Source organism: Artemia franciscana, chromosome 18 (genome assembly GCF_032884065.1).
Source record: "Artemia franciscana chromosome 18, ASM3288406v1, whole genome shotgun sequence".
Classification (NCBI taxonomy): Eukaryota; Metazoa; Arthropoda; class Branchiopoda; order Anostraca; family Artemiidae; genus Artemia; species Artemia franciscana.
Window position 1 is genome coordinate 10398254 of NC_088880.1, and position 24583 is coordinate 10422836.

The 24583-nt window shown below is 34.4% G+C and overlaps 1 protein-coding gene across 1 annotated transcript; it reads left to right on the plus strand.

The window, feature by feature from the left end:
- The first annotated feature begins 9511 nt into the window (after positions 1 to 9511).
- On the plus strand, positions 9512 to 12261 carry LOC136038358 (casein kinase I-like). The gene has a single exon (XM_065721429.1). The coding sequence runs from the start codon at positions 9515 to 9517 to the stop codon at positions 11021 to 11023; it is 1509 nt and encodes a 502-aa protein (XP_065577501.1). The 5' UTR covers positions 9512 to 9514; the 3' UTR covers positions 11024 to 12261.
- Positions 12262 to 24583: the final 12322 nt, after the last annotated feature.

Consider the following 24583-nt stretch of genomic DNA (forward strand, 5'->3'; position numbering starts at 1 on the left):
GAGCTTGAAATTTTTGCTATAGGGTTCTCTGATACGTTGAACGCGATGGTGCGCTTTTTGTTAAGATTCAATGACTTTTAGGGGGTGTTTTTCCCTATTTTCCAAAATGCTGCAAATTTTCTCAGGCTTGTAACTTTTGATGACAAAGACTAAATTTGATGAAACTTTTAGAGTTTTTTTAGAATTTCGTTTACAATTGTGCCGGGTCGCTCCTTATTTACAGTTCGTTACCACGAACTGTTTGACAAGTTTGAAACAAGGTTTTTGTTACTTTGTGCAGTCTCTGTTATGTTATACTAATGACGCATACTGCCAAAAATTATTCAATTAAATTTAGGTTTATCAGGAAAATTTGTCCGTTTTACCACAAGAGCCAACTGGGAGGTGAAATTCTCCATTTTGTAATAAAAAGGTGGTGTCGCAACAAGGCTGAAAAGCTAAACATTTAATTCTTTTTACAGTCCAAAATTCGTTTTTGAGTCTTTTTATAGTACTGAGGCAAAAAAATTGATATCATTAATTCTTTGGCTGTCTGTTTTGGTTTTGTGGGTTCGCTTTATTTGCGAAGCAGGGTTGTTTTCACAGCATTGTTGTTTTTGTTTGTTTGTCTTGTTGTTTGTTGTTGTTGTTGTTGTTTTTGTCTTGTTTCACAGCATTGTTGTTTGTTTTTTTTAGCAGATTTGTATAGTAGAAAGTAAATGTATGAGAGGTGCAAAAATTATTAATTTAAATTCTGGATTTTGGTGAGCAAATGTTGGCCAATTTACTTCCAATTTGTAGACAAACATGTATCTATCTATCTATCTATCCAATCATATTTCTACGATTAGTTCTTTACAAAATTTTTTGCAGGACAATTCTCGTACTCAATGTTAAATCTGAGTCAAAATTCAATTTTTTTTTCTCAGGAGCATATCGATATTTAAACGTTTGAATTGAATATCTGAAAATATCAAGATTAAAAAAACAAATTATTTAGAGATCTCCATAGACTGAAACACTGAGAATTTTAATGACCAATCTATACCTATCAAATACAAAGATAACACACATAATTATTTTTTTTAAGGAGTAATTCGACTCTTAAAGTTAGTTGTATACCTACATGCATATTTAATAGAGCGACTGTTTTTCTGACAATTTATTTATTAATTATAAATTTATTAATAATTTATTTATTTTTTAATTGTCAATTTATTAATTATCAATTGGTCTTTATTCGAATATTTTAGGAAGAATAGCAGAGGAAATACTAAGAAAGAGCTTTAAACTAACAGGACTCTAGACTGACAAGAGTGACTATTACAAACGTTCACCGAAATACTGAGGTAGAAATCGACCGTGTAATAAATAGATATGGTAAGAGTAGAAATAGAGAAATTGGCCCATTTCTTATAAATTTGTGAATTCTGTAATTTAAGCGAAATATACTTAACTTTAAAAATCGGAAAAATACGCTACATTATAGTTAAACATAAGATTTTGATTAGTAAATTTTTGAGATTTCGTCAAAGTCGACAATATCTATTGAAATATTAAGTTTTCTAAAGAAACAGTGAATAGTTAATACTTTATTGCCTATACTTAAAGCCCTCGTTTTAAATGCTGTCTATGAATTTCTGTCTCTTCGTTCTGTCTTTCTTGTTATACCCCTAAAAGAACCTTTTCTTAAATTTAATATATTTTTTAAGAAAAAACAAGTTGTGCCTTATCCTCGTTCCCCATTCTTCATTACTACCAATTCAATTAAATTTTCAATTCAATTCGTTTACTAACAAAAAACTAATCACACGCTGTAAACTAACTACAGCCTAAAAGAGCACTGCCTGTAATGGGTGACAGTATTCATTCAATCGTCAAGAAAAGAAATATAAGGTAAGAAAAGAAAAGAAGAAGGGAAAAGAAAAGAAAACAAATGTAAACTAATAAAACAAAATATAGAGAACTGTCGGTACAAAAAATTAGGATCCAGTTCAATATTTTCCATAAGAAGCTTTTAATTCTACTTTTGAACTCTGGTAGGCTATTAGCATTTCTTGAAATATTTGGCAAATAATTCCATATTTTCGGTCTGGTAAATCTATATATATATATAAATAAGTTGTTTGTTTGTGTGTCTGTCTGTCTGTCGACAGACGTCGTGTTTTTCCGCATATGACGTCTGAATTATTTCATCATATACCAATTCAAAAACGAATGTATTCAAGCCGAAGTAGCTGAGTTGGTAAAGCGTTATGTTCCAGGTTCTAGGTGCAAGAGGTTCCAGGTTCGAATCTTGGCTTTAGCATTAATACAAAAAAAGAAAAACTAAAAAAGGTAAAAACTACAAAAAAAATTAAAAATTAAATACTGAAAAAACTAAAAAAAACTAAAAAAAGGTAAAAAAATAAAAACTAAAAAAGAAAAAAAACAAAAAAAGGTAAAAGCTACAAAAAAAAACTAAAAAGAAAAAGAAAACTAAAAAGTAATAAAAAAACTAAAAAAACTAAAAACTAAAAACTGAAAAAGAAAAAAAAACTAAAAAAAAGGAAAAAAACTGAAAAATAAAGGAGAAAAAGAGTCAATATCACGCCATAGCAAATTGACTGACTTTTCAAAGATCGAGATAATTTTTTCAATTGGCAGTAGTGACTTATGGTACAGTTCAAACTTCGTGTCGTATTCGATCTTCAAACTATCATGGACAGCTTGAGTGTTTTTTTCAATCTGAGAGAGTGTAATTCCTGGCATACTGTCTTTTCTACTTGTTTAGTGATTTCAGCGGAAACCGTTTTGCTAATATTGCCTTGATCGGACGCTATCTTGAGCGCTATTTTATCAAGCGATTCTCGAAGCTAAGTTGCGTTACTCGAGACAGTTCCTCCAAGATCCGGATTTTGAAGCATTTCTTTTGGTGCTTTTGCCACTGCGGTCTTTTTGTAGGTTTTGGCCACTTCATAACCAGCATTGTATTCCATTAGGGACCCAGCAGTAACAATTGAGAGTTTGTTTTTACCTCCGTAGCAGGTTACCTGGTACTTAACTTGACCATCCTTAATTCGCATAAATTTTAGTATCTTCACGGGCCAGCTTTTGTAGTGTGTAGATCTGCAAAACACTATTCCACCGATTGCAAACATCCCTTCCATCAGTGGGCAGGGACAAAAGCCATCACTGACTATATCTCGATACTCAAAGTTTGATTACAGAAAAAAAAATACGGTAAATGACTTATCTTTTCGAGGTCTCTAATTAATTCAATATATAATCCTTTTTCCACCACTTGTTCAGATTCAGTCTCTAATTAATTCAGAAAATAATCCTTTTTTCACAATTGGTTAAAACTGAAATTCTTCCTTTTCACAGAGAAAATAAGTCTTAACAGGTCGAAGACTAAATCAACAATCATAGCTACTAAACGATGCCGCAAAGCTAGGCGACATACTAATGCTTTGCCCTATTTACAAACATTTCCACTTCATAACTACGACACATAATTGTCGAGGTTCTCTTTTAATTGTGGGTGTTTCTTTGGTCACAAGTTTATTGAAGCAGCCCGTTATGGGCCCCATCCTAAGGAAAATCCTGGATCCGCTCCTGTTTTGGGATAGTTATTTACTCCACCCGACCACTTACGTAACAAAAAAGCTCAAAACTGTCAGGGTCAAATATTTTGAAAAACGGTTGTTAGAGAGCCTGAATAGCTAACATTCGATAGGGTGACTGTAGTTGCACTACTTCCGTCATATATTTATACCAAAACTAAATGTTTTGCGGCATTTTAGTAGTAAATTTAGTGTTTCTGCTATTCCAAACTATTTCTTGCCAAGAAGTTGAATATTTTTCACCCTCCTTTGCCTTTCCCTTTTCTTCCTCACTTTTCTAGGAGGCTCTTAGAGAAAACTTCCTTATTTTTCTTTTTTCTTACTTTCCTTGCAAGTTTTAATTTGCTAGAAAGTGCTTTGAATACAAGATGCAGCAAGAACTTCAACCCGTCTGAGTATTTGACAATCGGCAAAATTATCGTTCGATTCAAGGGTTGATGTGCGTTTAGAATGTACATCCCTTCGAAGCAAGCCAAGTGTGGACTGAAAATACAATGTGACTGCTGCCCGCATCGATTACTTATCCAATGCCTTCATATATTGTGGTAAAATCACTTATATGGTAGGCACACATTTGATTTCCATTCCTACCTGCACCGCTTTAGATATGGCTGTGCCGGTCTTGAACACAAACAGAAAAGAAGCGTCGTTAATCTGATACAATACACAAACAGAAACATAACTGCGAACAGAAGGATGTGAGTTTAAGTCACTTCCATTTTCTCTACCACTCTATATTAATCAAGTATTCAATAATACAATCTGTGTTAACAGTTACCGCAGTACATTTCTGTAAAAATATACTGTTTGTTTATCTGTTACACTATTTACAATCTATTATAAAAGAAAAACTACAAAAAGAAAACAAATATAAAAAAAGAAAAAATGAAAAAATAAAAAAATGAAAAAAGATAAAAATGAAAAAATTAAGAAATAGGAAAAAAATCTTAAAGAAATTAAAGAAGGAAAAAATCTAAAAAAAATAAAAAAAATAAAAAAGAACAAAAAACTAAAAAGATGAAATTGGAAATAAAAAAATACAAAAATAAAAAACAAAACAAAGAAAAAATTAAAAAAGTAAACAAAATCTACATATGACGTCATATTCAAAATGAGGTCATTGCAATGTAAGGAATTTTTCATTTTAATGCATGATGTCATATTCAATATGACATCTTATTCAATATCACGTCTTATTTAATTATAATATATATAAAAATAAGTTGTAAGTCTGTAACACTATCTTCTATATATATACACAGGCTGTTGGGGTGGCGCTTCGCGCCACCCCAAAGGTGGGGTGGTTTGGGCCACCCCCAAGCCCCCCGCGCGCGTAAGTCGTTACGCGCCATATTACTTACGCGCCATTGTAGTTGTGTCCCTGTGTCCCACCTGTGAATATAGATAGATATGTATATGTTTTTAACTACGTAAAACTTGCGAATATACAACATTCTTCGCTGTTCCATTGTCTGTGCATATAAATAGATTGTCAGGTTTACCGACTCTTGAACATGCAACATATAATTGTCCATGGGAAAAACAATCCGTATTCAGATCTATACCTCATTATTCTAATGATTGCCCTTGAGCTTTGTTGATGGTGATTGCTAATCGAACATTCCCTGTGTCCCCGTCGTCAGTTATATATCCCCCCTCTGCCCCTGGCGTCCCCTTTGTAGTTTTGTCCCTGTGTCCTGGTCGTCATATATATTCCTTGTGTCCCGTGTCCCAGTCTGTAACTTCACTTTGAGTGTCCCGATCGTCATTTATATTCCCTGTGTCCCTGAGTCCCGGTCATCATTTGTGTCCCGGTGTCCCGGTCTGTAATTTCTCTTTGAGTGTCCCGGTCGTCATTTATATTCCCTGTGTCCATTTATATTCCCGGTGTCCCGGTAGTCATTTTTGTCCCGGTGTCCCGGTCTGTAATTTTTCTTTGAGTGTCCCGGTCGCATTTATATTCCTTGTGTCCCGGTCGTCATTTGTGTCCCGGTATCCCGGTCTGTAGTGTCATCTTATGATGACTTCATATACAAAGCCTTATATACTTACTAGCTGTTGGGGTGGCGCTTCGCGCCACCCCAACACCTAGTTGGTGGGGCGCTTCGCGCCCCCCAAGCCCCCCCGCGCGCGTAAGTCGTTACGCGCCATATTAGTTACGCGCCATTGTAGTTGTGTCCCTGTGTCCCACCTGTGAATAGAGATAGATATAAATATATGTTTTTAACTACGTAAAACATGCTAATATACAACATTCTTCGCTGTCCCATTGTCTGTGCATATAAATAGATTGTCAGGTTTACTGACTCTTGAACATGCAACATATAATTGTCCATGGGAAAAACAATCCGTATTCAGATCTATACCTCATTATTCTAATGATGTGTCCCTGTGTCCCGGTCGTCATTTACATTCCCTGTGTCCCGGTCGTCATTTGTGTCCCGGTGTCCCAGTTTGTAATTTCTCTTTGAGTGTCCCGGTCGTCATTTATATTCCCTGTGTCCCGGTGTCCCGGTCGTCATTTGTGTCCCGGTGTCCCGGTCTGTAATTTCTATTCGAACAATCCCTGTGTCCCGGTCGTCATTTATATATCCCGCCTGTGCCCCCAGCGTCCCCGTTGTAGTTGTGTCCCTGTGTCCCGGTCGTCATTTATATTCCCTGTGTCCCGGTCGTGATTTGTGTCCGGGTGTCCCAGTCTGTAATTTCTCTTTGAGGTTCCCGGTCGTCACTTATATTCCCTCTGTCTCGGTCGTCATTTGTGTCCCGGTCTGTAATTTCTCTTTGAGTGTTTTTTCTTTTTAGTTTTTTTTTTAGTTTTTTACCTTTTTTCCTTTTTCAGTTTTCTTTTTCTTCTTTATTTTTCAGCGTCACTATGAAGTACATATCGACGAACCTTTGTTTTTTTAACTTAAATCTGGTAGACATTGATGACCTTATCCAAGTCAAAATCCCCAAGCCAATCATCATCGCTATCATTTTCAGTTTTGATATGTTTTGACTCTCGCTGTCCAGGTGGATTTTCATCTAAATGCGCGGTTTTGCGTTCTTTAGCCGCAAGCCTGTTTTCTTGCTGTTCTTGTGATTCCCCGGCACGCTTTCTTTTCTTACTTTCTCTATCAGCTGCAAGCCTGTTTTCTTGCTGTTCTTGTGATTCCTCGGAACGCTTTCTTTTCTTACTTTCTCTATCAGCAGCAAGTTTTTTTGGCATAAACTCTTTGAGCAGCTTCCTCGGCTGTTGCCATTGTAGGTTCTTCAGTCATTTTACAATTAAACATTTTTCCGTGAACAAATGTCTTAAATATCTTGAATGACGTCACCGTCAAAGCAAAAATGACGACAACTAATTTCATGACGTCAGTCAACACAGAAACATGACGTCACCTGATCCACAGACAGACACACAGACAGACAACTTATTTATATATATATAGATATCTTTCGAATATACAACATTCTTTGTTGTCCCATTGTCTGTGCATGTACATAAATTTTCAGGTTTACCGACTCTTGAACATGCAACATATAATCGTCCCTGGGAAAAACAATCCGTATTCAGATCTATACCTCATTATTCTAATGATTGCCCTTGAGCTTTGTTGATGGTGATTGCTAATCGAACATTCTCTGTGTCCCGGTCGTCATTTATATACCCCCCTGTGCCCCCCCGGCGTCCCCGTTTTAGTTGTGTCCCTGTGTCCCGGTCGTTATTTATATTCCCTGTGTCCCGGTCGTTATTTGTGTCCCGGTGTCCCAGTCTGTAATTTCTCTTTGAGTGTCCCGGTCGTCATTTATATCTCCTGTGTCCTGGTCGTCATTTGTGTCCCGGTGTCCCGGTATGTAATTTCTTCAGTCGACAAACATGACGTTAGTCGACAAACAACTTCATGACGGCATAATGCTTAATCCTTATAATGACGTCAGTCGACAATATGATGTCAGTCGATACACAAACATGACGTCAGTCAACAGACAAACAACTTATTTTTATATATATAGGCCTATAGAGATATATAAAAATAAGTTGAATGAATTTTTGTATTGAGGGTTTGCATATGACGTCTGAAAAATAAAGAAGAAAAAGAAAACTGAAAAAAGGTAAAAACTAAAAAGAAAAATGCTAAAAAAAGAAAAAAACTGATAAATAAAAAATTAAAAAGTAAAAACCTAAAAAGAAAAAACCTAAAAAAATAAAAAAATAAAAAAAAGGTAAAAATTAAAAAGAAAAAAAGCTGAAAAAAGAAAAGAAAAAACTAAAAAAGAAAAAAAATAATAAAAAATAAAAAAAGAAGAACTAAAGACTAAAAACTCAAAAAACTAAAAAAAAACTAAAAAGGAAAAAACTAAAAATGAAAAAAAAAACTAAAACAGAAAAAAAAGAAAAAAAATAGAAAAGGTAAAAAACTAAAAAAAAGATTAAAAAAAAAAAAAAAAATACAAAACAAAAAAAAGAAAATCTAAAAAAGAAAAAAAAGCTAAAAAACTAAAAAAAAGAAAAAAAACTAAAAAACAACAAAAAAAGAATAAACTAACAAAAAAAAGGAAAAACCTAAAAAGAAAAAAACTGAAAAAAAGAAGAAAAAACTAAAAAAGGTAAAAAACTAAAAAGAAAAAAAACCAAAAAACTAAAAAAGCTACAAAACTAAAAAAAGAAAAAAAGGAAAAAGAAAAAAAATTAAAGCATGTTTATTTTTTTGTATGTTTGAGGGTTTGCATATGACGTCTGAAAAATAAAGAAGAAAATGAAAGAAAAAAACTGAAAATGAAAAAAAAAGAAAAAACTAAAAAAAAGAAAAACTAAAAAAAAGAAAGCTAAAAAAAAAATAAGTAAAAAAATAAAAAGAAAAAATCTAAAAAAACTAAAAAAGCTACAAAACTAAAAAACCTAAAAAGAAAAAAAAATTAAAAAGAAAAAGCTAAAAAACAGAAAAAACTAAAAAAGAAAAAAAAATAAAAGGGAAAAAACTAAAAAAAGAAGAAAAAACTAAAAAGAAAACAAATTAATAAAAAGAAGCGTCACACCAACAGCTAGTTTAATATAAATATTTGCGGCTCAAAGAGAAAGTACCACTAATCCTACAATGGCACCAAAAAGAGCACACCAGGTGGAAACACCAGAGAAACGCAAGACGAGGCTCGCAGCTCAAAGAAAAAGGGCAAGATTAGTAATGTCCAATTAATTTCTATGAATGCACGTCGAGGAATCACCAGAGCAACGCGAAACCAGGCTTGCAGTTGAAAGAGATAGTAAAATAAGAAGGTGTATCGAGGAGCCACCAGAGCAATGCGGAACCAGACTTGCTGCTGAAAGAGAAAGTAAAAAAGCAGGCGTGTTGATGTATTACAAAATCAATGTGATTATAATCGCCTGGCATTCAAGTACTGCCCTTCTGATGATTATAGCTTGAATCGAGATGTTCAAATCGGAACTTTGTTTGAAATTTGTCCCTATTGCAAGGCATTGAAATTTAATGGTGAAGCAATGGGAATGTGTTGCGCCCGAGGAAAAGTTAAGCTTCCTCGACTGGCTTAAACCTTAAAAAAGAAAACCATAAGTTTGAATCTTATTAGAAATTATTGTTATAAATTGGATTTGCTTTAATAATAAAATATCTTTGAAAAACCCGCAATACGAAAATGCAGCAAATTGTCTAAGGAACAATGAGAATCAATATATAGTAGCCTGCCGCGTGCCACTAGATTGGGTCAGGCAGTGAAGCCGCCTAGCCCCAGCTAGTAAAATATATTTCCTTAGAAAAAATATAGAAAATAAATTTTAATTAAGTTTTCAGTTCAGAATCGTTATAGTTGTTTTGTAAATTGTAAAAATATTCATGTTGTCTGAACAATAATTTTAATTTTTTATTTCAAATTAGAAAACTAACTGAAAATTAAAAAATTAATTTGATTTTTTTTAAGATGTAATATATTAGATGCATGATTTATGGGTGGAATTCATAATAATGACTTCTGTAACAAAGTGTAAGCTTTTCCAGGTAACATTCCTAGCTTCATTTGGAACATGGATATATTTAGAAAGTATTTTATTTAAAAAACCAATAAAAACGAAGCGACGATTAAAAAAGGTATTTCATGCTGCTCATGATAACACTAGGGCTGTTTTCCAATACGGGAAAGCAGCCTTTCGTACAATCATTTATGTTTTAGCTGAACTTAGCAGCGATAAAAGTTTTGACTCCGAAAAAACTAGCAGCAATTCAGAAACTGACAACTGTGATTCTGTCAGATCTACAGCTACTTCTCAAAACGTGGCTAAAGATACTACTGGATCGATAGACAGTAAAATGAGTTCCAATTTTTATTCAGGAACTGAAACACATAGGTCTACTGATCAAATTGAAATTGGTACTATCCTTAGAGAACAACAGTTAGTCTCGCCTGAAACCAAACATGTATTCCAAAATGAAGATGTTTCTGATATAACAGCTACCACAATTCAACCAGCTTCTCCTCTTACAGCGAATAAAAAAACAAATAAGTACAAAACCTGTAAAGAAGGAGGTGCCAAAGAGGGGCAGCTCAATAGAGCTGTTCCACTGAGGCTAGGCAATCGGTATGATTGTGTTAGGTATATTTGTTCAGGAGCGTTCGGAGCAGTGTTTAAATATCAAGATCGAGAGAGTCAAAAATATTTTGCTGTAAAATACGAATTTGTCACTAATACAACCAAAAAAAAGAAATGTAATTTGTTGAAAAAAGAAAGAGATATATATAAATTGTTTTCCAGGGAGAAACGAATGCCCAAGATATATTATTATGAGGAAACAGAGGGTTATTCAGCGCTAGTATTAGACCTTTTTGGGATGTCACTAGGGAAGATATGCAATTCAAGACATGCTATTAGATTAAAATATGAAACAGTTCTTGATATTGCTGTACAACTAATAGAACAATTAGAAATTATACATAAGTATGATGTTATACACAGAGACATAAAACCGGACAATATTGTACTTGGACTAAAAAACCCAAAATTAATCTACCTCATTGATTTTGGCCTAGCCAAAATGTTTGATAGGGAGAGTAAACAGAAAAATAATCGTGGGGTCCGTGGATTTGTGGGATCCAAAGTATATGCTCCAATAAATGCTCATCTTGGTGTAACACAGTGCAAAAAAGACGATCTTGAGGCTGCTGCATATGTACTAATCAGCCTGAGGGGTGGCTTACCTTGGAGAAAATTCCGTGATATTGATAAAATAGGAATGGCTAAAATGCAAACTCCTATCGAGAAATTATGTACATATTTTCCTGAATGCCAACCTTTGTTGAAATACTGTCGAAAACTTAACTTTAATGATGACCCAGATTATGACAAGTTGAAACGAATCTTTCTTAGAGCTGCTAAGAAAAGAAGAATATCTCTTACTATAAGCAATAATAGTTTTGAGGAATTTGACTGGACACCTGATAAAGAATAATCGACATGCAATTAGTTCATTATGAAATTCACCGTGGCTGATTTAATTTAATTGACCTGTCTTTTGGTGGCATATTAATTTTTTGTCATATAGGCTAAACCAGCTGCACTAAAATTTGAAGAAAAAAGCTCATTTCTAATCTCATACCTGATTGCAGAAAAACTCACCTCTGGTTGCAAATTTTGAAACAGATTTGAATAATGCAGTTTTCTGCCCACAATGTCTAAATAATATATCCAGAAAGGTTTTGTAACATCAAGTAGATGTTCGAAGGATTGTTTTTGAAAATGGTTTTCTGACGGTATTTAAAGTTAAGTTTATTCTGGGCAAAACTGTTGCTTTCACTTTTTCTAATAATTGGCTTTCTGCAGCTCCGAAGTGGTAAGAGATACAAAATCGAGATTTTTCTCAAAAACGGGAATTGAGATACAGGGCAGAAAAGTTGCAGTGAGGGTTATAAGATTCCGAGTAGTTATAATACAAAAAAAATAAACCTATTTGTTTCTTGTGTTGTATATGTTACCCAAATTAAACTGTTCTAGTGGCCAAAGGAAACCTTATCAAAAAAACTCTGTCGTACTCCTACAAAACATTAAATTGTCTCTCTAAGAACCGGAAAACAAAATTCAATGTCTCTTCTAGATTTTTTAGAAACGATTCTGAAGAAGTTGATTTCAAATGTATATATAGGAAATTGGAAAGGGAATATTGGAAATATAGAAAATATACGATGGGAAATTGATTCGCTAACATTGAAATTCTTCTATAATTTTTTTAAAACCCCACAGGTAACTTTTGTGAGGCAAGGTAGAATTTAATTTTCTAACAAGATGAATAGAAATTGATCTAGGACTAATAACTGACATTTGTTTTCCAAAACAATAAAATTTCTTATTTGAATTTTTCTGTTTTGATCTTTGGATTTGCAAATTCCATACATTTCGTGTAAAAAATGTCCGAGCATTGAAGCTAGATTTTTTGCATTGACGATTTCTTTTTTCCCGATTTTTTCTCCGCAGCTTGTGGGACACTGGAAAATGATAGAGAGCTGTTCAATGGCACATTTTAAAGGCAATTGATGTATTTAGAAACATGTCGTAATTAACCAAAATAATAAAAAAAAATAGAATCAGCCTTTTGCGAGAAACCTTGTTTTTCCATAACACTGTCGTAGCATACGTTATTAACATTTTCTTACAGACGATGATCAAAATAGGATTTTTAACATTATAAAAAGCATGTAGATATAGTTATATAAAATGCACTTTTTTTAGGGTTTTAACAGAAAATCTGATTTGTCAATGAAAACTAGAATATTTCCTGAAATTTTTTAATAAAATAATTAATTTCATCTCTCATTCAAAGTTATAAATGTCTCCTGGAACCAAACTTTTTTGGCTTAACTCCTAAAGTGAGAATCTCTTTAACCTTGAGCTATATTTCCATAGAAAAAAAATACAAAATAAATTTTGTTTTATTTCAGTTTTCAGTTCAGAACCGCTAAAATTATTATATAAATTGCAAAAGTATTTATAATGTCTGAGCAGTAATTTTAACTATTTCATTCCAAGAAGTAAAATACCTAAACATTTTCAAATTATTCCGTTTTTTGCTAGATTTAATCTACTAGATCCCTGATTTATGAGTAGAACTTTATACATTAAAAAGATATTATGGTCTTTGGAGAAAAGAGTACAAGAAAGAATAACCGTGAAAAGTATAACAGCCGAGTTCCGAGTTGCAGCGGTAGCTAGCAACCTAGTAAGAGACTAGTAACAGTAAAAATAAAACAGCCCTAAACTGCTAAAAATAAAGCCAGTTCGATACACAAAACACACTATTAGAATAGCCTTGCCTGAAACCTTTATACAGGAAACTTACAGATCCTTGGCTTGAATAACTAGGAAAATCCATTGGCCTGAAAAGCAAGAGCTAAGAGCTCATATGGCACTTGTGACGAGGTCGGAAGAGCCAAGAGCTCATATGGGGCATGAGCTCTAGTAAAATTCTAAGAATCAATAGATTGATTTAAAAGGAAAATTAGAGACTTAATGCCGGTCGGGATTTAAAATAAGATCTCTTAGACGCAAGGTCCTTCTAAATATCAAAATTCAGTAATATCTGATCACCCACTCGTAAGTTAAGAATATCTCATTTTTTCTAATTTTTCCTCTCTTTTCAGCCCCACAGATAGTCGAATCGGGGAAAACAACTTTATCAAGTCAGTTTGTGCAGGTCCCTGACACACCTACTAATTTTCATCGTCCTAGCACCTCCAGAAGGACCAAACTTGCCAAAGCACTGGACCCCCTAACTCCCCCAAGGAGATCGGATCCAGTCCAGTTATGTTAATCACTTATCTACGACATTTGCTTATTCTAACCACCAAGTTTCATCCTGGTCTCTCCACTTTAAGCGTTTTCCATGATTTCCCATTTCCCCCTCCAACCACCCCCAATGTCACCAGATCTTGTCAAAATTTCAAATAAGAGCTCTGAGACACGAGTTCCTTCTAAATGTCATATTTCATTAAGATCTGGTCACCCGTTCTTAAGTTAAAAATACATCATTTTTTGTAAGTTTTTCGAATTACTCTAATAACTCTATAATTTCCGATTCAAATTGAAAATGGAGTATCTGAGACAAAAGATCTTTGGATAGATAAAGTTTCATTAAGATCCAATTACACATTCGTAAGATAAAAATACCTCCATTCTCAAGTTTTCCCCCTCAAACTCCCCCCTATGTCACTGGCTGTGGTCAGGATTTAAAACAAGAGATGTGAGTAACGAGGTCCTTCTAAATATAAAATTTCATTAAGATCCGACTACCTGTTCGTAGGTTACAAATATTCCATTTTTTTTTTATTTTTTCGGATTACCCCCCCCCCTCAACTCCCCAAAGAGAGCGGATCTGGTCCAGTTTTATTAGTCACGTATTTTGGACTTGTGCTTATTCTTCCCACCAGGTTTCATCCTGATCACTCCACTCTAAGCCTTTTCCAAGATTTCCAGTTCTCCCCGCCCCAACTCCCTCAAATGACACTGGATCAGGTTGGGACTTAAAACAAGAGATCTGAGCAACGAGGTCCTTCTAAATATAAAATTTCATAAAGATCCGAACACTCCTTTGTAAGTTCAAAATACCTCATTTTTTCTAATTTTTCGGAATTAACCCCCCCCCCCCCTCCCAACTCTTTCAAAGAGAGCAGATCCGTTCCGGTTATGTCAATCACTTATTTAGGACTTGTGCTTAGTTTTTCCACCAAGTTTCATTCCGATCCCTCCACTCAAAGCGTTTTCCAAGATTTTAGGCTTCCCCCTCCAACTCCCCCAATGTCATCAGATCCGGCCAAAGTTTAAAATAAGAGCTCTGAGACACAATATCCTTCTAAAAATCAAATTTCTTTAAGATCCGATCACCCGTTCGTAAGTTAAAAATACCTCTTTTTCAAATTTTTCCAAATTAACCGTTCCCCCACTACCCCTCTAATGGCTGAAACACCTATTTCAAATTTAATCTGGTTTGGTCCTTCAAACTCCTACCAAATTTCATCGTCCTAGCTTCTCTGGAAGTTCCTAAACTAGCAAAACCAGGACAGACAGACAGACCGATAGACAGACCGACCGACCGACAGAATTTGCGATCGCTATATGTCAATTGGTTAATACCAAGTGCCATAACAAGAAAAGTGGTTGCAAGCACGATATTCTGCGTCGATAGGATCTTTTTTCCAATTTTTTGTCCGCAACTAGTGGGGCATTGGACAATTATAGAGAGATATTTGATTGTTCGTGTAAAAAAAAATCGATGACTTTAAAGAAATACTTACCTTGGAGTTAAGCTAAAAAAAGTTTTGTCCCAGGGCACAATTATAACTTTGAAGTAAAAGATGAAATAAAGTTATTTTATATTAAATTTTCTGAAATTATTCTACCTTTTATTGACAAATCAGATATTCTGTCAAAGCCCTAAAAATTGCTGTATTTTACGCAACTATATCTGCATTCTTCTTAATGTTAAAAGTCATATTTTGGTTTTCATATACAATAAAAGGTTAATAACATTAGCTAATACTGTGTTATAGAAAAATTTAGTTTCTCGTTAAAAATTGATTCAGTTTAACAATTATTTTTGTTAATTACGAAAGATGTTGAAATATTTCAATTTCCTTTAGAATGAGTCAATAAACAGCTCTATGGGATTTTCCAGTACTCCGCTAGCTGCGCAGAAAAAAAAACACCGTCGATGCAGAATATGCAGAATTCCTGCACCGTCGATGCAGAAATGTCTGCACCGAAAGAAATGTCGATGCAGAAATGTCTGCACACTTCTGCACCGTCGATGCAGAAATGTTCTAACTATTCAAGCCAAAGAACAGTAAGTTTTCTCAATATGGGCTTAGGACAAGATAATTCTAATGGTTTACTTTATGTTTCGATCTGTGTCTATTTTTAGGAGTTATGGGCAATCTTATTTTTTCTCTGGGTCGTGATCGTCCCGGGCTGCTAGCTACCCCTTTCATCCCCTTACTAAGTTGCTAGCTGCCGCTGGAAACCGGAACTTCCCTCTTATACTTTTCTAGTTTCTTCTTTCTTTTAATTTTTTCTCTTGAGACCCTAATTTCTTTTCAATGTATGAAGTTCTACACATAAATCACGCATCTAGTAGATTAAATCTAACAGTAAAAAGTAATTTTTCAATCTTCAAGTATTTTCTAGTTTGAATTAAATAATTAAAATTCTTCCTCACACAACACATATTTTTGCAATTTACATAATAACCTTAGCGATTCTGAACTGAAAAATCAAATAAAATATTTTTTTTTGTCTATGGAAATATAGCTCAACGTTAAAGAGATGCTCACTTTATGAGTTGAGTCAAAAAAGTTTGGTTCCTGGACACAATTTTAATCTTGGACACAAATAATAAAATTATTTTGTTAAAAATTCTCAGGAATTGTTGTAGTTTCGAATGAAAAACCAGATTTTCTGTTCAAACCCTAAAAAAATTAATTTATTTATACAACTATATCTACATGCTATTTATGGTATTAAAAATCCTATTTTGATCTTCGTCTACAGGAAGATATTAATACCGTATGCATTTACAATGTTTGGAAAAAGGGTTTTTGTAAAATATTGATTTTATTCTTTAAATTATTTTGTTATTTACGAAAGATTTTTAATTGCATCGATTCGAAAATGAGCTTTTGAACAGCTCTTTGTGATGTTCCAATGTCCCGCTAGCTGCGGAGAAAAAATCGAAAAAAAAGAAATCGTCGATGTAGAATATCGAGGTTGCAGCCATTTTTTTGTTTTTCAACAACTGTTTTTTGAACAGCTCTTTGTGATGTTCCAATGTCCCGCTAGCTGCGGAGAAAGAATCGAAATAAAAGAAATCGTCGATGTAGAATTTCGAGGTTGCAGCCACTTTTCTCGTTTTTCAACAGCTGTTTTTTTGAACAGCTCTTTGTGATGTTCCAATGACCCACTAGCTGCGGAGAAAAAATCGAAAAAAAAGAAATCTTCGATGTAGAATATCGAGGTTGCTGCCACTTTTCGTGTTTTCCAACGGCTGTCTTTTTAACAGCTCTTGTGATGTTCTAATATCCCGCTAGCTGCGGAGAAAAAATCGAAAAAAAAAGAAATCGTCGATCTAGAATATTGAGGTTGCAGCCACTTTTCTTGTTTTTCAACAGCTATTTTTTTTGAACAGCTCTTTGTGATGTTCCAATGTCCCGCTAGCTGCGGGAAAAAAAATAAAAAAAAAGAAATCGTCGATGTAGAATATCGAGGTTGCAGCCACTTTTCTTGTTTTTGAAGCCAATGATGTTTTCTTGTTTTTCAAGCCAAGGGGATATAAATTTTCTGTATAAGGGTTTCAGCCATGACAATTCTAATATTCTACTTTGTGTTTCCATCTGACTATTTTTCGGAGTTATGGACCAGTTAATTTTTTATTATGGGATTTAATCGTCTTAACATTTAAATACACAAGAACATTTAAATGTTATTGCACGAACATTTTAAATTTGTCCACTTTATCACATAATTATGATCAAAAATTTACCATTAACGTCTTGCCTAAATACATAGTTGATTACAAACAGGAAAAATTCTCAAGCTTTTTTTCTTCGGAATTGTAAGAGACGAACCTCAAAAATCAGGCAGCAAACTAAGTCCAAGAAGATATATTCTGTTCTTCATATAATCGTCTTTTAATATAGCTACAGTTCCCATTCCATGTCTTGGAAGCTTTTAAGTAAAAACACAACCATTTTTTTGGTTATTACTTTGAAGTTTTGCCAGAGAATTTCTAGCCAATTTTTCAACAACATCAGCTATTTCAAAGAGACTTTAATCTGTAATTTTCTATAATTCCGATAAGACATTCGTAACATGATTCTCAATTTATAAAGATTAGCCTGCTTTTTGCCATTTTTGAATGTCTGGAAGTACTTTTTAACTTTGCCTTTATAGGTCACTTGGTATAGCCTCGCATAAGTTTTAATTTTTTGTTATGGATTTTTTCATCCCATAACCTACCCATTATTCTGGTAGCAGCTATTTTCTTCAGGGGTATTGAGAAGCAAAATTCGAGAGAGCCAACCAAATGATCAAGGAGCCTTATCATAATGATGACAATTACGGAAAAAAAATTATAAGAAATAGTTTCTGCCAGGATAATAATAAATACTAGGGTGACGGAAGCTATAATAAGAAAATTGAAACCTATGCGAGTCTGTATCAAAGAACCCATCAAGATACAGTTAAACAGTAAATCCAGAAGCCGAATAAGATGGCAGAAATACAAGGTGACTTTTATAAACTGATAAACATTTTACGAATGTATTATCGAGATTACAAGAAATATTAAAATTAGATATCAAAATTCTCTTTAAAATAGCTAATGTTGCTAAAAAGTCCGCTAGAAACTATATGGCAAAACTTCATAGTAATATCCAAAAGGAATGTTGTTTGTTTAATGAAAAGCTTCTAAGTTATGGACTCGCAACTGTAGAGCAATTTACAGATGCAATGGACAACATTGGACAGCACTGTGAATATACGGAAGCGGACTTCATAACATATTCGTATGTTGAATGAATGAATACATGTATTTAGTATCCATCAATGGGAAAACAGATGGAGCATAAAAAAGAAAACACAAAAGCATAAGACACCAGGATAGGTCTTGACTGATGAATTATATCGGTCAATTTGCGACAGAATCGCTTCTTCACGATTGGTAACACTATACTGGCACGCAACACACTTGTTGTTTGTCCACGGTGGTAAACGCAGCAAAAACTTTTCAGACTTCTAGCACATGAAGCGTTATTTAAGTTTATTTGTATCCTTAAAATGAGCCAAAACGGGGTAAGCAAAATCATAGCCAGGTGTACAATGTACACCTGGGCCAACAGACGACGATCAAACTTCCACGTATTCCACTATACAGATTTAAGCAAAAGAGGAACACTTCTGAAAATGAGAGAGCAGTAGCTGCCATATCTCTAGTATTGACCGTGCCTAGGCCTAATAGGGTGGCCTAGGTATATAATTTCATGCAAAAGCTGAACAAAAGAATCACCAAGTGTGATACTCCGACCAGCATCTGATTTTGAGCAAAAAAAATAGCACTTCAGACTTTTCAGCATTGAACTGGAGTCCAATAGGGGCATTCCCCTGTTGCAACTCAGTAAAATTAGCTTCTAGCCTATGCAGAGACCGGCTCAGGTTCAGCACATCATCTGCATAACCAATCAAAGACAAATCAATACCACACAGAATAAAAGTCATACGAGACTGTGATTGTGGCCTTGCAATACTGTTATTAAATACTTTCGGTGAAGAAATCACATCTTGTCTCACCCCCTTCTTTACTGGGAGAAGGATGTTTCTGCACCGAGAAACAGGCGAATCATATATGAAACTAGTGCACTCATTAGCTAGTAGAGGAAGTCTAAGTTCCACTTTCAGATCTTCATACATGTTGGCCAGTGGGACTAAAATTCAAGGGTCATCGCCGGCCAAACCCAAGTCAAATATAATATCCTCATGTAGTAGTGAATCAAATGCACGTCTTAAATCATGGACAGCTAAAGCAATACTTTCGCCTTATTTTTCTGCTTCAAATAAAGCATATACTAAGGAAGAAATGGTATGACCACAGCCAAGGCGAGACTGAAAACCAAACTGTTTAACATGAACTGCATATTTACTTCTAAATTCATCAATTATCAATTTCTCAAAAATTTTACAAAATAAAGTTGCAACTTCTACTGAGCGAAAAGACGAACATCCAGAAAGAAGTTTGTTCTTCTTAGGGATAGGAGTCAAACATCCAATTGAAAAAGAACCAGGGACTAATCACAGATTAAATATCAATTGGTAAGGGAGGACTAAGTATTCCATAAACAGTTCACCACACACCGACAAATGCTCTGCAGATATAACATCAATTCCTCTACACTTTTTCCTGTTCACTTTACCCATTGTAGAAATAATCAGGCTCTTTGTAATAATCGGTCCCGGACTAGAAGCATGCTCAAAAACGCCTCGGAGTTTCAATTTGTAAGTATTTTGCAGATGATGATCTGGAGAAGAAAATTCTTGTTTATAATGCTCAACCCATGAAGACAGTGGTATAATAGACGGGTATCTGACTTGCATATATTTTACAAGACTGTGGACCACAACGTATTTGGCCGAGATCAAACTTCTTCCGAACAAGACAAAATAATTGAATATTCGATGCAGGCAAATCTACTTTGCAAACCGAAGTTTATTATAAATATGCAATTCTTGCAGCCACCGATCTCGTGGTTTATCCACTTCAATCCAAACTGAAAGCCAAAACTTAGTAGAAAAGCAAATGTTTTGCAAATTATAATTAGTTGAGCAGCCGGGGTCTTCAGTTCTAACTTTTACTCGCCCAATAGATACTGCAAATTTTTCTGCGAGAGCTTGGACATGAGTAAGTTCACTACGATCAATGTTCTGCCTAACTCGAGAGTCACACATATTCTTTCTTGAACTCAGCATCAATAATCAAACGGTATATAAATTCTCCCGAGGACATCGTTGCACATATTCTGGAAAAGATCTAGAGACGCCCTACCCCAATCATTAGCATAAAATACAGATTGCTTTTTTGGAAGCCTGTTAGAAGAAGGGCCACAATCCCCCATCAGAGCAATAAAAGACAAAGGTACTGAAGTGATCTGAAATAAAATTGGAATCACTAACGACAACTTCCGCGATAGTTATGGATGACGTATTACAACAATGGTCCAAGTTAGATGTACTAAGCGAATTATAGACGTAAGTAAAACTCTCATTCTTCGGTGCAACTACATAATCATCACTGAACAGGCCGAATATAATACTTGGTCGATCATACTCACCAGAAAAATTAAGTGGGTCGGTTATTGAAGTCACGAGTAGCAATACAGCATAAAGCATGCTCATTTATTTTTCTTAAGCATTCAGATAAGCAAGCCGCACTAACATAAAAAGTCTTTTAGATCGGTCATCGCGGTAGTCCGTGGGCAGATAAATGTTTAGCACAATGAAAATTTTGGATTCTGATAGCCAAAAAGTCATTTGCTGAATCAAAATGGACGAAGGATAACAAGACTTCACAAAAGCTGCGAGACCACCACAAGGGCAGCCACAAAACTGAGAGTGGCATGGAGTGATCGAGAATACTTTATGATTGGTTGCTAGTTCCAAAAGGCTCAGGCTCAAAGTAGTTGAAAATGGCTCTTGAATACACATTATGTGACACTTAGATAAAAAGTCCTTTAAAATCACAAACCGATTTAGCAAATTTCCATTTAAATTCTATGAGACAATCGCTTAAGAAATGAAGCATCTTTGGCTTTTTCTTCATTGCACCTTGAATTGGTGGGCTTTAGACTCATTGTGATACGTATTTAGCATTGTTTATCGCTTTATTAGCCAGACACCTTACACTGTAGCATATATGGCCTTTCTTTTTACAAAAAATGTCAAAAGTATTTATTGTGCATCTGTTATCCTTCGTGGAGGTGTGGTCAGAGGCATCGAAACGACCACAAATAGGCGTCAGTACGCAGTTGTCCGCTATATGACCGATTCCATGACAGGAAAAACACATTTTTGCGAGAAATTTGAACTCTTCTACAGGCAGTTTTCATAGCCGACCCCAACTGATACTGGAAGAAAATCTTCAAGATTCTTCCTGTTACCAAAATACAGCTTAAACACTTTGGAAAGCTCAAAGTTACTGATTTGTATTGCTCTCGATGACTTTTTACATCGCTGTGTGTCAGGACTCTACATCGCTGTGTGTCATGTTAGGTGGAACTTGTTTCAGGATGGCAACAAACAGTTTCTCTTTGAGCAAAGCAGCAACCTCTGGCTTACTAGCTTTTATTATCTCAACAATTTTCTCAGTAGATGATTTAGATTTGACTTACAATTTCCAGTCTTGTTTCAACTTTCTTATCTCACTTTTTTCTACTGAGTTGGGACAAACACTGTCCAAAAACTGCTTACAAGCATTGGGGCTATCAAGAGATTTTAGAATTTTGAGTACAACGACATAAGATGGCTGAGGATTGACAGCTACTTGATTAGCAAGGCCTGGGGCTCCACTTGTCGAGGGGAAGCATAGGTCCCACGCTTTAGTTGTAGATCCCAAATTCTTGAATTCTAGGCATAAATAGTTTACCTTTCGTGTAAGCGCAGCGCTTGCCTCAGCAGCAATTGCAGGAGTTATATATAATGAGCTTTAGTAGGGTCACTGAAAGTTTAACACATTAGTCGAGAACTTTTAAAATGTCCGCAAAAGTTTCAGTAAGTTTCTGTCTCTCGGTTTGCTGAGCAGCATAGCTTGCTAAAGACTAAAAAATGTTTTTCCTTCCTTTACCATATCTTCTGCGAAAAAGTCGCAACCAGTTTTAATGATATCGGTGTTGGCATTTTCTTTTGATTTTGCCCTTACGGCAAAATTCAGCACAACATTCTATACTAGTCCATCTGGAAGCATCCTAGGACGAACTCCCAATAGACAAGGGAAGCGTCAGCCCCCGTTCCATCTGATCCCCACGGTTTAAGCGAGATTCTCTTGGCAGGCACAACGGCACTTACGGTTGGGAATTGTCCCTCTTCTGCTTGTCAATTAGGGTTACATAAAAACGGCTTGGCACGCTTTAATCTATTTTTACAGAATATAAATAGTTGTCCAGAAACTAGGTCAGTAAATAACAACATTTTTAGTCCGTAAAAAAATATTTTTTTTAAGAATGGTCAAACATTTAACACCGGTCACCTAATTGATTTAAGATTCCACTGAGTTTCAAGTTAGTAAAATCCAGAAAAGGTGTTATCACTTTCAAGAATAAATCAAGACAGTTATTAATTTTGACTGCTTAAAATATTAGTTTTGCGAGGAGCCATTGCAACAAGGAACCAATCGGGAGAAGGGGTCAATTAACCCCTTCGTAGAAATATTTTCTTCTTGTATTTTCATTGACAAAGAAATTGTCATGACCAAAAAATTGCCCCCTTTCCCTTGATAGACACAAAATAATTTTCTTTTGCTTCTTAAGTTAAAAAATGAAATCTTCCCTATACTATCATGAAATGACACCCCTAGAACAGATACAAAATTGATATCATCATTCTTGATTTTGATAATATCAGATAGTAACAGAAAATGCTTTGTTTGTAGCAGGTAAGATTTTGATAATTCAAGCATGATTTTGATAATAGCTTGGAAGGCTTAGCTAATACCAGAGAGGTATTAGCTCTTAATATCTGGCAAGACTTTGATAATGCAAGACAAAATTTCTAATATCTAGCAAGATTTATAATATTATGTAAGAGATTAATACTGTAATGTAAGATGTTTGATAATATTAGACATGTTTTGATAATATCTTACAAGATTTTGATAATGTTGATAATGAAAAACATAATTTTGGAAGCACTAAGTTAAATTTTCTTAATAGTAGAAACTGTTTTAATAGTATCATATTAGATTTTTGTAAGAGTAGATAGGTTTTAATTGCAGCTGAATATATTTTGTTAAGATCATTTAAGATTTGGATACTATCATGCTAGATCTTGTTAATAACTTGGAAGATTTTGTTAATGTAGCCAGGAAAGATTTAATAATATCATGCAGATTTTGTTAGTAACTTCCTTGACTTTGATAATACTATGTAGTGTTTTGATAGTGCAATAGAGGATTCTCGTCATATCAGGCGAGATTTTGATAATTTAGCGCAAGATGTTTGATAATATCAGACATGATTTGAATACAGTTGGCTACAATTTATATCAATATCACAACCTACTGTCCTATGGCACCCTTCCAAAATAATATTCACTTGACAGAAACACTTGCTATCAACCTGTCAAATTTATAGAAAATTTGTTTAAATTGTCTTTGTCACCCTCAGTACCAACGTAGCATGTCTACTTCTAATATAATACCGTTAAAAAAAGCCTTCAACTTTCAAAATCAATGAAGGTTTCTAAGGGTGAATTCCTTGATTCAAGCTTGTTTCTAGTATTCAACATCCAACATTTCCTTAAAACATGCCAATTACAAGACAAATCCTTGATTTAAGTGTGCAATTTTTCTCAATTCTTAACCAATTTGACAGCCTATTGTCCAGTGGCCCCCTTCCAAATTATCACATGACAGAGCCATTCGCTAATAAACTGTCAAATTTACTTAGACATCATTTCCAATTATCTTTGTCAACGTCAATATCAGAGTATCATGTCCAATTCTATTATGAACCTGTTAAAAATCCTTATCGTAACACCAAAATGCAAAGGAACATTAATATTGAAACAATGTTACACACAATATTACAAATTATTAAATTCATTGAACTACTTTGGACATTTTGAATGTGTTTTATAAAATAATTCATCATGTTCTCTCTTGACAGTGTAGTTATTCTTTTCCTTTAATTCGTAACTAGTAGAATAATTATTAATCCATTTTGAGTTATACACAATTTTTACTGTGGTGTCACCAACAGGCTAAATATTCATTTTGAAATTTCTAGTATTGAGTTCTTTGACTTTATCTGTTGGTATACAATCAATGGCACTAATATTATTCACTTGCACACTGCTTTTAATTGAATTGTCTATAATTTACTTGGTGATATTATCAGCCAGTAATCTTTTTATTTCGCCAGAGATTTCACTTGAGTTTTATCATCTCTTGAAATGTAACTCTCTCATATCCACCATCAGTAAAATTGAATTTTTTCGAATTCAAAATAATTTTAATCTTTCACTTGCAAGACGTTGCATGCATATGTTTCCAAAAGTGTCACCACTGGTAGTTGTTTCGTAGTTCAAATATTTGTCTCTGTCATTATTCAACGTAACAATAACTTTATTATGTGCACACAGCTTCTTGGTATATTTCATCGTTAGTTTTTTTTTAAATATGATGTGTCTATCCTTCCAGTGCATAATTAATATTCATCAAAAACATATAATAAACCTACTACTGTCGATGACCAACTATAGAGTATCA